Source organism: Brachyhypopomus gauderio, chromosome 17, assembly GCF_052324685.1.
Source record: "Brachyhypopomus gauderio isolate BG-103 chromosome 17, BGAUD_0.2, whole genome shotgun sequence".
Taxonomy (NCBI): Eukaryota; Metazoa; Chordata; class Actinopteri; order Gymnotiformes; family Hypopomidae; genus Brachyhypopomus; species Brachyhypopomus gauderio.
The window spans coordinates 7,451,520-7,465,457 of record NC_135227.1 but is presented as its reverse complement, the minus strand read 5'-3'; the positions used below and the strand labels follow the sequence as shown (position 1 = coordinate 7,465,457).

At 42.7% G+C, this 13,938-nt stretch overlaps 2 protein-coding genes and 2 long non-coding RNA genes across 5 annotated transcripts; all 4 read right to left on the bottom strand.

Annotated features, from left to right (window-relative positions):
- Positions 1-220: 220 nt before the first annotated feature.
- On the bottom strand, positions 221-5,076 carry LOC143481183 (uncharacterized). Its single transcript, XR_013121967.1, has 3 exons — positions 5,030-5,076; positions 3,832-3,965; positions 221-360 (listed from the first exon to the last, which is right to left on the bottom strand). It is a non-coding gene; the product is annotated as an uncharacterized LOC143481183 (long non-coding RNA).
- Positions 5,077-5,198: 122 nt separating this feature from the next.
- Positions 5,199-6,541, bottom strand: LOC143481095 (dystrophin-related protein 2-like; the record flags this gene model as incomplete). Its single annotated transcript, XM_076979043.1, has 3 exons — positions 5,199-5,202; positions 5,297-5,463; positions 6,371-6,541. Coding segments are annotated over 3 exons (342 nt in total), but the record flags the coding sequence as incomplete, so codon positions are not given.
- A 1,401-nt stretch (positions 6,542-7,942) lies between these two features.
- On the bottom strand, positions 7,943-8,441 carry LOC143481184 (uncharacterized). Its single transcript, XR_013121968.1, has 3 exons — positions 8,378-8,441; positions 8,157-8,217; positions 7,943-7,980 (listed from the first exon to the last, which is right to left on the bottom strand). It is a non-coding gene; the product is annotated as an uncharacterized LOC143481184 (long non-coding RNA).
- Positions 8,442-9,273: 832 nt separating this feature from the next.
- LOC143481182 (utrophin-like) lies at positions 9,274-13,666 on the bottom strand. 2 transcript variants are annotated; one of them, XM_076979131.1, is made up of 5 exons: positions 13,592-13,666; positions 13,137-13,293; positions 11,176-11,299; positions 9,926-10,041; positions 9,274-9,541 (listed from the first exon to the last, which is right to left on the bottom strand). In XM_076979131.1, the coding sequence occupies exons 1-5, from the start codon at positions 13,627-13,629 to the stop codon at positions 9,350-9,352; spliced, it is 627 nt and encodes a 208-aa protein (XP_076835246.1). In that variant the 5' UTR covers positions 13,630-13,666; the 3' UTR covers positions 9,274-9,349. The 2 variants fall into 2 exon arrangements, with proteins under 2 accessions (XP_076835246.1, XP_076835247.1); XM_076979132.1 differs by lacking the exon at positions 9,926-10,041.
- Positions 13,667-13,938: the final 272 nt, after the last annotated feature.

Sequence of the window (13,938 nt, the reverse complement as noted above, 5' to 3'; positions counted from 1 at the left end):
GAACACATTATCACCCAGACCCCAATCTTTTCTCGTTAGATTTAGTCCATATATAGTACATCAGCACCTTGTACATTTCGGTGTTAAAGTTTTCTGTCCAAAAATTATAAAATGTCATCATTCTGGCAAGCAAATGTTAAGTGGAAGAGAGCAGTGCAGAGGGAGGAGTCAGGAGGCGGGGCCGGGGTGCCTGTCTGTCTGCCTGTGCCTCAGGCAGGTGGTCCGTGTGAGCTGCTTCCAGCCTGGGGGGTCCAGTGTCTGGTGGCTGCTGGGCTGCAGGGCTGGCGTGGTGCCCTGGGTGGGGAGTCCATGCACATTTCAGTGGGTGTGTCTTCTTCACTGGGCGTGTCTTCTTCACTCCTGTAGACATTTGACCACACGAGAAACAATAAAGTGACGCACTGGTGGTAGTTTGGTCAGACAGCTGAAACTACAGTTGTGATCAAATTTATTCAACCCCCACTGAAATAAAGTGTTTTGGCCAGTTTGACATTGATTTTGATCATTTCAGTCATCTTATTTACAATTATATCAAAGAGGCACTTATAAATTAGACAAACATAACATAATATTTATGATGGAATAACCACAAATGTCTTTACTGTGCTCACATCATTATCAGTTTTATTCAACCCCCTAGTGACATTATTTTTTAGTACTTAGTACAACATCCTTTTCCAGTTATGACAGCTTTCAAGCGTGAAGCATAGCTTGACACAAGTGTCTTGCAGCGACCTATGGGTATCTTAGCCCATTCTTCATGGGCAAAAGCCTCCAGTTCAGTCACATTCTTAGGCTTGCGCACTGCAACTGCCTTCTTTAGGTCCCACCAGAGGTTCTCAATTGGATTTAAGTCTGGTGATTGCGATGGCCACTCTAGAATGTTCCAGCCTTTCATGTTCAACCATGCTCTAGTGGACTTGGATGTGTGCTTCGGATCATTGTCCTGTTGGAAGGTCCAACGTCTCCCAAGCCGCAGGTTTGTGACTGACTCCATCACATTTTCCTCCAAGATCTCCTGGTACTGAAGGGAATTCATGGTACCCTGCACACGTTGAAGCTTTCCTGTACCATTAGAAGCAAAACAGCCCCAAAGCATAATTGACCCCCCGCCATGCTTCACAGTAGGCAAGGTGTTCTTTTGTTCATAAGCCTGGTTCTTCCTTCTCCAAACATAGCGCTGGTCCATTGTCCCAAACAGTTCTAATTTAGTTTCATCTGACCACAGTACACTGTTCCAAAACCTTTGTGGCTTGTCCACATGACTTTTGGCATACTGCAGTCGACTTTTCTTGTTCTTTGGAGTCAGCCAGGGGGTGCGTCTGGGCGTTCTGGCATGGAGGTCTTCGTTATGCAGTGCGCGCCTTATTGTCTGAGCTGAAACTTCAGTGCCCACATCTGACAGGTCTTTTTTCAGTTCCTTAGCAGTCACGCGGGGATTTTTCTCCACATTACGCTTCAGGTAGCGCACAGCAGTCGCGGTCAGGATCTTCTTTCTGCCACGACCAGGTAACGTTTCCACTGTGCCCTTTAACTTGAACTTGCGAATGATACTTCCGATAGTGTCTCTTGGAATATTTAACAACTTCGCAATCTTTTTATATCCATTGCCATTCTTGTGAAGAGCAATAACCTCTTCTCTTGTCTTCTGGGACCATTCTCTTGCCTTCACCATGCTTGGAAACACACCAGTAGATGTCTAGAAGGAGCTGAGTATCACAGTCCTTTTAAATCTGCCTAATTGGTGCTTATCATGCTTGATTGCTGCTCGTTGACATCCACAGATGTTTTCAATACCTGGAATGAACCTCTGTTCTTAGGAGTGGTAGTCGTAAAGGGGTTGAATAATTGTGTCAATGAAGAAATCACAAAAAGGCCATTTAATACTTTATGACAAAAAAAATTGATGCTATCTTAGTTGCATTTAGTTCTTTAACAAGTCCTTGTAAGATTTCATTATGAACACAATTACAAATGTGCACTGAATTCCATAAAACCCTTCGCAGCATTGGGGGTTGAATAAATTTGATCACAACTGTAAATGGTAGTCTCCAGTTTGCATTCATCTTTAAAAAAAAAATCTAATATATTAGCAACACACCTGTAACTGTAAACTATAAACTACAGACAGCAAGTATCTAAGTGCATGAAATCTTCACACCCTCAAACTTGTATTGTCCCGGCATTAAACAATGCCAGGACGTAGCTATGTGAACATTTGTCTCATTCAAGCTTTTATTTAAACTTGTTTTTTAAATGTTTAAATAAAGTTCTAACATAAGAAAGGTTTGTGAGTGTAGTTTGTGAGTGTAGAGGTTTGTGAGTGTGAAGGGTCTGTGCTCAGCAGCAGTGGGTCTGGATGTCTGTGTGGTACGGTGTGCGGCAGACAGGAGTGGCCCATGTGTCACACTGATGGGAGTTACTCCCTCCCTCCCTGCTGATGCCATGGACATAGCACCATCACACTGGCTCTTTATCTGGGCTATCTGAAACTAGGCCAGGTAGAGGGGAACGATGGTTTTAAAAAGACCCTTCTCAGCCCTAGATGCACTACACATGCATGAATGCATCTAAAATTTAACAAATGCATTTGGAAGTAGCTATGGTTTTCAGCTTGATTTTTATTAGCTGTTGTAACTGAGCTAATGGAAATTATTCTTAAATGTTTGAAGACACCCTGTTAAAAACAAAGTTCAAAATTTCCTTTAAAGTTCTTGTCTGTTGTAATGCTGTCTTGCATATTTTAGGACTTGTCAAAAGACACTGAGTACAGTGGCAGACTGTAGGCATAGTAAGAAAATTAACACTGGCACTGACAATTAAAATATAACCTCTGCTGTGTGTGTGTACATATGTAGACTTGGGGTAATATGAGAAGATGTCTAAGTGAGGTGGAGCAAGACAGTGTGTGTGTGGGTTGTAGAGTGAGATGTATTCAGTTTGTTCAATATTTTGATCAATATTACATGGGCAGAGAAAGCCAGAAAGAGGAGGAGAGACTGATGAAGACATGGCCACACCACTCTGAGCTCAACTACGGGACAAGTGGTGGAGGGAAGCATCAATAAGTGAGACATGCTTGCAGCAGTATGGACCAATCATCACAGGAGGCATCTGTTTATCCAGGCAACACTATTTCTGCTGGCCAGACACACACTCATACACACTCTAAAAAAGGGTCTCCTGGCATAGCAATTATTTATAGCAAAAGAGAAGGTTAAAAGCCAACATAGAGAAAGAAGGACACGAGGATGGGTGGAGATGTGGGCCAGTGCGGCGGGGGCTGGTAGAACAGATGTGCTGTACTACTGTACACCGCTGAGCAGCTCAGTCAAGCCTGTGTTCACATTTCCTAAGCAGAGATCACTTCTGTCATTAACAACAACGCCCAGATGAGGAGCGCCACCCCTCTGTGTACAGGTAGAAGCTGAAACGAATCTCTCCTCTGACCGAGATGAACGGTTCTGCATATTTACATTTACATTTACGGGATTTAGCAGATGCTCTTATCCAGAGAAACTTACAAAGTGCTTTTCCAGTGCAAGAATGGAGAGTAAACAAGTAAATAAGCTCGGCAATTCAAAATCATGTCTAGCAAAGAAAACTCAGATAAAGACTCTTAGTGAAACTTAGTGAAGTGATGACTGCTGTACATAATCGCAGCAAAGTTAGAGATACAGATGAACATTAGCTGAATGTAGAAATGACAAAGGTATTCTGCACATGTGATTTGTCTATATGGAGGCATTGGTCAGCATATGTGTATATCATGCAGTTAGAGAAAAGCATCAGTTCACTGTCCAACAGCAGTATTTTATAATTAATACTCACGTGTCTGGATCACCCTCTATAATGGTGTGTACAGGCAGGTATCCAAGACGTGGGTGTTTGGTGAAGTACTTCTTAGATCGAAATTTGTTTTTCAGCACTTTGGTGAAGTCACGTACATCTTCTCCAGAGGTTGTCTGGAACAGATTGTGAGTACTGTCTTGCATGTGTCTGTGGACAGTATCTGATGAGTCTGATAACTCTAGACCAGCCCTTAAATTCCATATCAGATTCAGATACCTCAGACTTCAGAATTCATCACAGTTAACACTGACATTGTATTCTGCACTTGTGAGCTTATTCTTACATTGGTCCTTAAAGTACTTAATATTGTTCAGGTAGAGGTGAAGTTTTTACTGGTAAGGAAACAAAAGACATTTATGGTATAAAGCCCTCCTGAAGTGAACTGTGTGACAAAGGCTTATGAGCTGAGACATGCTGATGTTGAAGTCTGCCACCTACTGCTTGACTGTCCTGCTCACGGCCTTGCCTCACGACACCATGCTCAGTGCTGCAGGCCTATTGATCAAAGACTTATTGATTGGTGCCATATTGATCACTGTGCTACTGATTAGTGGTTTACTGAACACCAGCCTACGCATCGCCGACCTATTGATCACCTGTCCTGCTTGGCCACTATCAAGCTGTGAAGCACCTATTTTTTCCTCTTGCTACAGGCTATTATTTATTCTCTTGCTGCTTGCGGGTTTCTAAGCCTCTGTTTATCACTTTCTTCACTGCTGCCTTGAGTTATCTGGCCTTTGTCTGTTTCATGCTGTGATATTCGTTTTTCCTGCAGTTATCTGCTCTTCTATGTATTCACCCAAAACAGTGTTATGGACCTGTCAGCCACTTGCTGTTTTGGTGCTCTGAGAAAGGACTGCTCTGCTATACTGGTTTTTTTTATTTTTTATAAAGTTGTAATCCAGAATTTGCTCCCCGATTTCCAGAGCTGTTCATATCCTTTTCTGTATTTTCTTTCTTTGCTTTTCTAAATAATAGAATACAGCTGGTTAAAGTCAATGAGATATTATCCTTGCCTGTTGCTAATAGTGTTGGAGCTCCTCAATCATGGGTTCATTCTCCATGCTAAAGTATTAGCAGCCAATTTCAAGATGACACTATGGGAGCATGCATGACGTGTGCTAGTGTGAGTTGTAGAGGGACTGAGATCATGACAGACATAATAAAAGATACTCACAGGGCTGCAGTACTCCACCATGGGAGAGTTTAGCTTGTGGCCCTTGGTGGTTCTCCCAGAGAAAAAACACCTCTGGCATATGTCATAGTTAAAATGCTTTAGACTGCGATACCTAAAAAAATGAACGGGTTTTAAAAACCTCTTATGATCTCTTGCACTTTAATCAGTATCAGCTTCATTGTGCATGGTGCCAACCACAACATAATGATCACAAACAAAGGCCGTTCATGGTCGTATAAGAGATCATCTCTCATAAGTTCAGTGTACCTGAAGCCCACTATGGGGAACCCTTTACAGATGTTGCATTTGACCTGGTGCCTGGCAGTCTCAGCTGCGGCCACTCGGTGCAGCACTGGTAGCCACACCATGGACTGGGGCTCCAGGTGCATCCACTCCACAAACTGGTCCAGCTCAATCGTCTCCGTACTGCTCACCTGGAGCACATGAGCAGGGAGGGGTCACCGATTCCTTGGGCACTTTGGAAAATGTTTCCACATGTCTACACTGTGCAGCTTTAAGAAACTTCCAGTGGTACTCACTTTGGGAGGGGAGGAGCTGGGGGGGGGGGGGGGGGGTGATTGCACTTTGCAATAGCACTTCAGAGGCATAATGATCTATTATAGGAGTCTGTGAAGTCCCTATCCAGATTTATCAGGGGCCGGTATGATGTAATTTTGGCCGAGTGGCTAAAAGGAAGCATTACTGCTCATTACAGCATTAGACCTGTTACTACATTGATGGATCAATTACAGCAGCCAAATAAAATGCAGAGTCATCAAAGGCACCTATTTCATCACACAGACCATTAAACATGAAATAAAACAGACTGTGGTGTGGCAGATATGGAACAGTATAGAGACAGCAACTCACTGGCCATACGCAAGCCAAATGGTTTTATAAATGATTTTTTGTCCTTTATCAGTAGATGCCTTTTGATGTCTCAAGCACTCATTATAGGTGAATATGTTCATATACAAGGTGGATTCCCCTCAGAAATTATGATGATATCAGAAAATGCAAATTAATTTTAATGTCCTTCAGTGTGAGTCAGCTTTCAGACTCCTTATAGTGAGATTTTAGTCTGGACTAAATTCCGGTCATCAACAGAATAGCAGAGAAGCCCCCATGGAAGGCCCTGGAGTGATAATCACATTATATCTTATTCATAAAAAAACCATATTACAAATCCAAAATTAACTCTCTAATAAAAACAAGCGTAAAAACTCACTTAAAAACCAATATGCCTCTAAGCACTTTCCAGAAACTGTGATTGTACAGTGTGATGCGTTTCCCAGCTGAGCCTCGTGGGGGGGTGGGGGGGTCTGGCAGTGTTCGACTCACATGCTGAAAACAGCTGCGGACACTGGGCTCCACGCTGCTGCCTCCGAAGGCGGCTGCCTCCCCCAGCTGTCGGGGGATCTGTAAGCTGGTGTGCAGCAGCAGGGCCAGCTGCTGAGGGTCACAGGCGCCTGAGCTGGACACCTGGCTGAACAGGTCTGAGGGGGACACCAGTCAGGACTATAACCAAGGAATTAAATTATGTGCAGCCCAGAGTGATGCACTGGGTTGAAGATCTCTGCTCCGAACATTAGAGGAACTTTGGTGTGCTGAATGGGGTCCTTGCATTTGCAAAAGACAAACACAGAAACTACTTGCATTTGTACTTGTCTTCAAGGTGTCCTCTTGAAAGAGAAAGCAAGCCGATCTTCATGCATAGGACTTGAACTTTCCCACTTCTACCACTATCAGATAGAAACCACAGCCCATTAACATCCACTCTAATAACCAAATTCACTGTAATATCACTGTTATTCAGACGAGTGATACAGGCATCGAAACCCGTACTCACCTGTCATAGACATTTAGAAGCCAATTAAGACACAGATCAATACAAAGAGGGACATTGATCTGGTCTGGATACAACTGATGAAGTCCAGTATAGATTGTGAAGAGACAGTTAATGACTGCAGGAACCTCCAGAAGATGAGCATTGTGAGTCAGGTGATGTTGATCAAAGACATACTGCACCATGGACAACTCCAGAAGGTCCACTGGAACAGACAAAGAGAACTCACAATTTCATCTCTACTCATTCTGTCCACAGGGGACACATCTTTAATGAATTCCATTCAGCGCATATTAATGGAAAGCAGCAAAGCGGAACGTTATTTGCTGCCATGTAATGAAAGTTCCAAATTCAAAAAGCTGTAAAAAAAAAAAAAAAAAAAAGAAGAAGAAAAGTGCTTAATTCCTTTTTGGGATTAATCAGATTTGCAATCAATTACATGTTCTATCTACTTCCCAAATGTATAAAGAGCTTCACAGCAAAGATAAGACTTCCAACTCACAGATGTTTTTTGTAATTGTGTACTACTGTTGTCAGTTAAAACTGTACCACAATAGTGAGATTTAGATCTTGCAAGCTGCCCTCAATATATCTCGCTGTTGTGTTGAGTGCAAATGCCATATGGAGGGCTGCTTAGATTGTCTCCATGTGCCTTCATTAATCACTATACTGGATGCACTGTGAAAGTGTTAAACCCCTCCATGGGTGAATGGAGAATGATGGCGTAGGACACAGATGGGTGTAGATGGCACTCACAGGCCAAGACTCTCTGCACCTGCCGACTCTTCATGGCTGTGCGGTAGGCAGAAAAACGTACGTCTCCCAGCTCATCTACAGGAGCGGGAGGGTTTGGGGAGTGTGTGTGGGGGGTGGAGTCCATAACAGCACAAATCATAGACTTCTACCACATACAGAGGAGTTAGCATACACAGAAACACTAATGCAAGTGCCTTTGGTTAAAACAAATGACAAATTAAAATAATTCAGTATTTTATATTTAGATCAGATTATATTTTTGTGCCATTTTAAGAAGCAGAACTCACCCATTGACTTAAATAGCCGAGTCATTTGTGGATGATTCCATGATGTAGTCTGACATTCATGGCTGAGTTTCAGAGTGTTAAACAAACCCAACAGAAACAAAACCAAAAAAACCCACATCTCAATAGCAATACTGTATCATTTCAGTTTAGTGTGTTAGGAAGTAAAGGGTTGAATGCCCTCTGTGTTTGATAACTTAGGGCGAAGAAGAGTGATGAGTGTATGAAGACCCAAACTCACTTGATGTAGTAAGGGACACCATTATGGAGGACTGCCCTCTGCCAGGGAGAACGAACGGAGACTGTTGAGGAGACATAACCCCCTTTGTATCTTAAAGGGTAATCATATCACATACTACTGCAATTTCCAGCAATCATGTAGTGCAGTTAAGATGAATGATGCCAAATAACTTGAATAATAATAGAATACAATACATGCCCACATTATTTACTTCACTTTACCAGACAAAATGTCTTGGGACAGCAGTCTGTTATCAGCCTGAGCATCTAGGAGCCATCGGTTTTGATTAATGTCTATCTCCTGCAAAGATTTGATAAAAGTTTTCAGAAATAACACATAACTTTGTAACCTGAATTAAGAACAACAACAACAAAAGCAAAGATTATTTTTTATTTTGACAGCACTTCAAATCTCAAATGTCACAATGCGATGACTGATCAGACAATCAAATCAGACAATCCCGACTCTCCTCTGACACACTTAGCCCAGCAGAGCCACTGGGTGGATGGCATCCTGGCTGGCCAATAAATGAAGGAACTCTCTGCCTGAAATGGCCAGACGCCATAATCGTGCCCAGACAGTGTGCTCGGACCATGTCCCGCACTGAGACCATGGCCTGCACTTTTAGCTCTTTCTCTCACTGTTTTGTTTCAATAGCACTATGATGAATAGCCTGGCCACCCTGGACTCTCCAGAGGTTCAAGGTTGCTGTTTGTTGTTTGGATAGATACAACTTTATCACTCTGAAGGCTTTAGTGTTGGATGACCCAGGAGTCCCTCTGGAAACAGAGGTTTAATTATCAGTCCTCACCAGCAGCCTAGATCAAAGGGGAAAGGCAGCTCAACTGTATCCCCAAGAGACTTTGACAGATTATTTTGGAAGGACAGAACAAGGGGCCAACCTCCACACAAAGCAAGGTGTCATGTGACTGTGACTTTAAGATTAAAGGCCACATTTATCAATGCCAATGATGAAAAGAAATGCATTGAAAAGGTCAATTAGTTGTATCAAAGTGATCAGATGATGTATTGAACACTTGACCCCTGTTGAGATCTCTTACACTGTCGTATGAGCAAGCAAAATTATTATACATGATATTTCGTAGGCAGACCACGACCCAGTCATGATGGCATTTAGACATTTGATTTTCTTCTAGACTTTCCGGTGACCTTTCAGTAGCAAATTCATATATTCATCTATAGAATATTTCAGCTTTGAGTGATAGAACCCTACTGAGTCTCTTTACCTCTGAAAGGTCCATTAGTGTTTGGGGGCTATGAGGTAGAGCTGACGATAGTGGACCCAGATGAATGTCAGGAGGTGGAACCAAGCTGACTTTCATGGCTGTTACATTGGGGTGGACCTCTGCTCTCTCAAAATAGCTCTAGTTAATAAAGAAAAGTTTTTTATTCATAGATACAGCTGTAATGCTTAGCCAACAAAACCACAGTCAATTCTTAGACAAGGAAAGCAGAACAACTGTGATAACTCAGTTTACATCAGCCATGCCTCTTTGTTTACATGTGTGAAGCCCATCTGATTTTCCAAAATACAAATTCAGCAAACAAAGTTGTGTTGATGCCCAAAAATACAATCAGGTATTTTTAAAAAGGCATTTTACAGCAGCCTCCTCAAAACAACCCATCATAGACCTAACCAACCAGTCCTCCTAATGCCCTTCCTTCACATTCTCTCTGTGTGCCTAAGCCAACCCCAGCTGATCCACGGCCTCTTGGAGGGCCCGATGCTTCCCCAGTGCCCGGCTGACCTGCTGCCAGCTGTCTGCGTGAGGATGAAGACATTTCCAGCAGTGCTGGACGTCCATGATATCATCCCGCATGGTTCCAGCCCAGCGTCCGCAGTCACTGTTCTGCAGACAGCATGCTGGGTAGGAGCAACATCCAGAGAAGAAAGGCAGCTAAGAGTAGAAGACCCACACCAGGGAATACTGAACAACAGCGATAAATACATGTCATGTCATGTCTGAGACTTATAAAGAAGGACAATGACTGTGACAGTAACAAATGTTTGGTAGTTCCTTTCCTCTTTTATCTGAATTTGTCCTTTTGAGTTCTTCTCCACTTAAAATGATGGATCATCTGTGTAGTTTCATGAGATACATTATGCAGACTACACCTCTTCAATGTCTCACACTATTGCAGACAAAAATGTCCTGGCCCATAACATAAAAACGGTAAAATCGAAACCTCATTTTTATTTCGCTTTAAACATTATACTTAAACATCAACTACAAGTGACAAGTCCCATAACATGGTTTGATTAATTCACAGTGTAAAACAACAGATTTCAATTTCAACTATTTAACCATGAATCAACAATGTGTCCATAAATTTTGCAATTACTGGTAGCATTAACTGCTCATTTACCTGCTAATGATTACACAATCTGGGACTAAAAATTTTATTTGAGGGTCTGGAGTTGAAGACCACTGGGCTATAAGAACAATGAGGACATGCAGGTAGTCCAAAATACTTTCACAAAGACTTTCATGTCCCACTGCAATACTGGTCAGCACCTGTCTATGTGCTGCTTAAATAATAATCTGTCTATCCTTAGCTATAAGCTGTCATAAAACTAAACAAGATTTATACCTTCCCCTTTCAACATTTTTTGTCAGATTTACTGTCTCCACTCAGCCATAAAAGTGACACACATCAGTTCACAATGATGCCACTCACTTGCCAGAAGAGATGAGCCTGGGAGTAGATTAAAAGTTAATTATTCAAAGTTATTAAGGAGGTTTCAATTGTAGCTACTAAGAGTCTAACAGAGGCAAACATTTTTATGGTACTTTGGAAACCGTATGGAGGAGGAAAAAGAGGACGGGTCTAAGGGCCTGTGACTGTCAGGAGCCCTAACAGATTATCAGATTAGATGCTGGGGCCCAATATGTCCAAAACCCGTGACTGCACCCCTGCCTGGGAAGTGTGTACTGACGTAATGATCTTTGTGAATGTTTAAAGGATGGATGGATTGGGTAGTGTGTGTGGCTCTGACCTGCTGCTGCTTCCATGCTGACATCTCTCAGATCCTCCTCTGGCTGTGGAGCCCGGGCCAGGCACACCTGCTCAAGACTGGAGTCCAAAACCTGACTCCCACTACTTAGCACCCTCTCCAGAGCCTGGGATTAAACAGTACAGTGTATAAGTGTAGGGATACACTGCTAGGATTAAACAGTACAGTGTGTCAGTGTAGGGAGGTACTGCTGGGATTAAACAGTACAGTGTATCAGTGTAGGGAGGCACTGCTGGGATTAAACAGTACAGTGTGTCAGTGTAGGGAGGCACTGCTGGGATTAAACAGTACAGTGTATCAGTGCAGGGAGGCACTGCTGGGATTAAACAGTACAGTGTATCAGTGTAGGGAGGCACTGCTGGGATTAAACAGTACAGTGTGTCAGTGTAGGGAAGCACTGCTGGGATTAAACAGTACGGTGTATCAGTGCAGGGAGGCACTGCTGGGATTAAACAGTAGCCTACAGTGTATCAGTGCAGGGAGGCACTGCTGGGATTAAACAGTACAGTGTATCAGTGCAGGGAGGCACTGCTGGGATTAAACAGTACAGTGTATCAGTGTAGGGAGGCACTGCTGGGATTAAACAGTACAGTGTGTCAGTGTAGGGAGGCACTGCTGGGATTAAACAGTACAGTGTGTCAGTGCAGGGAGGCACTGCTGGGATTAAACAGTACAGTGTGTCAGTGCAGGGAGGCACTGCTGGGATTAAACAGTACAGTGTGTCAGTGCAGGGAGGCACTGCTGGGATTAAACCGTACAGTGTATCAGTGCAGGGAGGCACTGCTGGGATTAAACAGTACAGTGTGTCAGTGTAGGGAGGTAATCCTGGAGCAGCTGTAGTGCTGTCATACCCCACTGATCTCCAAGACTGTTGTAGACATGCCTAAATGGTCCTCACAAATGGTATCACTTAATAACACATTAAAGGTTATTTTGTGGACTACGTTAAATAAAATATGAGTTAGTTTGATATTGTCTGTCAGAAGGAAGATTCAAGAATAAAACTCACATTTGGGAAAAAATGTGTTTCATGTGAAGATGTTTTCAGATTTGATTGAGCTAAAAGTCACCTTGAGAATCCAGCTCCTTCACGCAGGGTAAAAGCATCTATTTTTATGATCAATATGGAGAGCAAAACTCTTGTATCATTCTCTCTGTGTTCCCTAGTGATAGAGCCAAATGGCGGATAATATCATTAGCTATTTTTATCCTTCAAATATCATTACAGTAACTCATAATGACAACCCACTGGCTGTGAGTTGGCACCGCATATATGATTGGACTGGCAATCTGCAGGCCAGGTCTTAAGTGAATGGCCAGCAATTAATTATAACAACTACGCTGAATGGTGTTCTTCATTAACAGTACATCACTACAACACTGTATTAGAAACAACACCATGATAAAAGCACAACTGGAAAAGTCTGGTAGCACCTTGCAGGGCTACCTTAAGGATCTGTAATTCATACACTGCAATGCACGCCTTGTTCAAAGCACCCTCTACCCTGTTAGTCATTGGTCAGTTTCTGAACTCTGACCTGTTGTTGACTGAATATGATTGCACGTAATAAACTCCTGCAGTGATGGTGTACCCACAACTACAGCATTAACACGTCAGTGTTAATGCTGTGTGTAGAGTGGTCCACCAGCCCTTTAATAATATAAAGAGCTTTGATCCACTACTGGAAACTTAATGTTACATTCACTTGAAATATGGAATTCACCCTGAATATAGAGTTACATTCTGAATAGTAAAACTGGCCTGAGAGAACAAAAAAGTCAAATGAAATCCAAACACATTCGAATGTAAAGTCATGCTCGGTCTCTCTGAACCGAACACTGTGCTTGAAGTTTTATTCCTATGCCTGGTAGCCACGATACGATGAAATGCATTTCTAAGTGTATGTTTCTTGACCGACTGATACACATCTAAAGGAACTGACCGCGCAGTAGCCTTGTCGCTGCAGTAGAACATGAATATCATCTTCAGCAGGGCTTTGACATGAAAGCTCTTCCTCCTTCAGGCACACCCAGAACCACATCTCCTCCAGCAGTGTCAGCAGTCCTGCCACTCTCTCACACTGAGGCTCCACACACTCCCTGACAGAACATGGCACATCACACAGGGCTGAGGTAATACACAGTGTTCACCCGTGCCCATCTGGACTTAAATAAACACACTAGGTATTGATACAACGTCTGTTTCAAAATGAGTGTAATACGTTTTAATAAGGTTATGTGACTCAAGCTAAATGTTTCATATGTTTTAATAAGGTTATGTGACTCAAGCTAAATGTTTCATAAGTTTTAATGAGGTTTTATAATTGAAGCTAAATTGTACAAACATTAAGACGGAGACAGTACAGCATGCCTGTAAATATCTGTGTATACAGGGCACCTTTGGGGAAAGGCAGTGTTCCCCTCATTTTGCTGCATGTTTTCATCATGGCGTTTTGCCTGGGTGCCCTGCGCTTGGTCCTCGTGTTTGGTCCCCCTTCTGATAGGATCACAATCAGTCTCTGCCTGTGAGTCCTAGATTGTAAAAACAAGAATACACAGAATCTGAGATGTCATGGATCCCTACAGTCTCTCTCCGTTCCTGACTAGTGTTCTCCAGAGAGCCTGCAAAAACAATACAAAGTTGCTGCCCCCTTCCCTTAAGTCAGGCCAAAGTCATTAGTTTGAGAAACACTGAATGTCATAAGTAGCATGGTATGAGACCACTTATATTGTATTGTTCTGTGC

What these genes read in the sequence shown, in the direction of transcription:
- LOC143481182 (XM_076979131.1), bottom strand. Translation starts at nt 13,629, where the DNA reads ATGCAGCAAAATGAGGGGAACACTGCCTTTCCCCAAAG. An exon ending in AACACTGCCTTTCCCCAAAG is followed by an intron (nt 13,294 to 13,591) that starts GTGCCCTGTATA and finishes ATGTTCTGTCAG; the next exon opens with GGAGTGTGTGGAGCCTCAGT. An exon ending in AGCGACAAGGCTACTGCGCG is followed by an intron (nt 11,300 to 13,136) that starts GTCAGTTCCTTT and finishes GTTTAATCCCAG; the next exon opens with GCTCTGGAGAGGGTGCTAAG.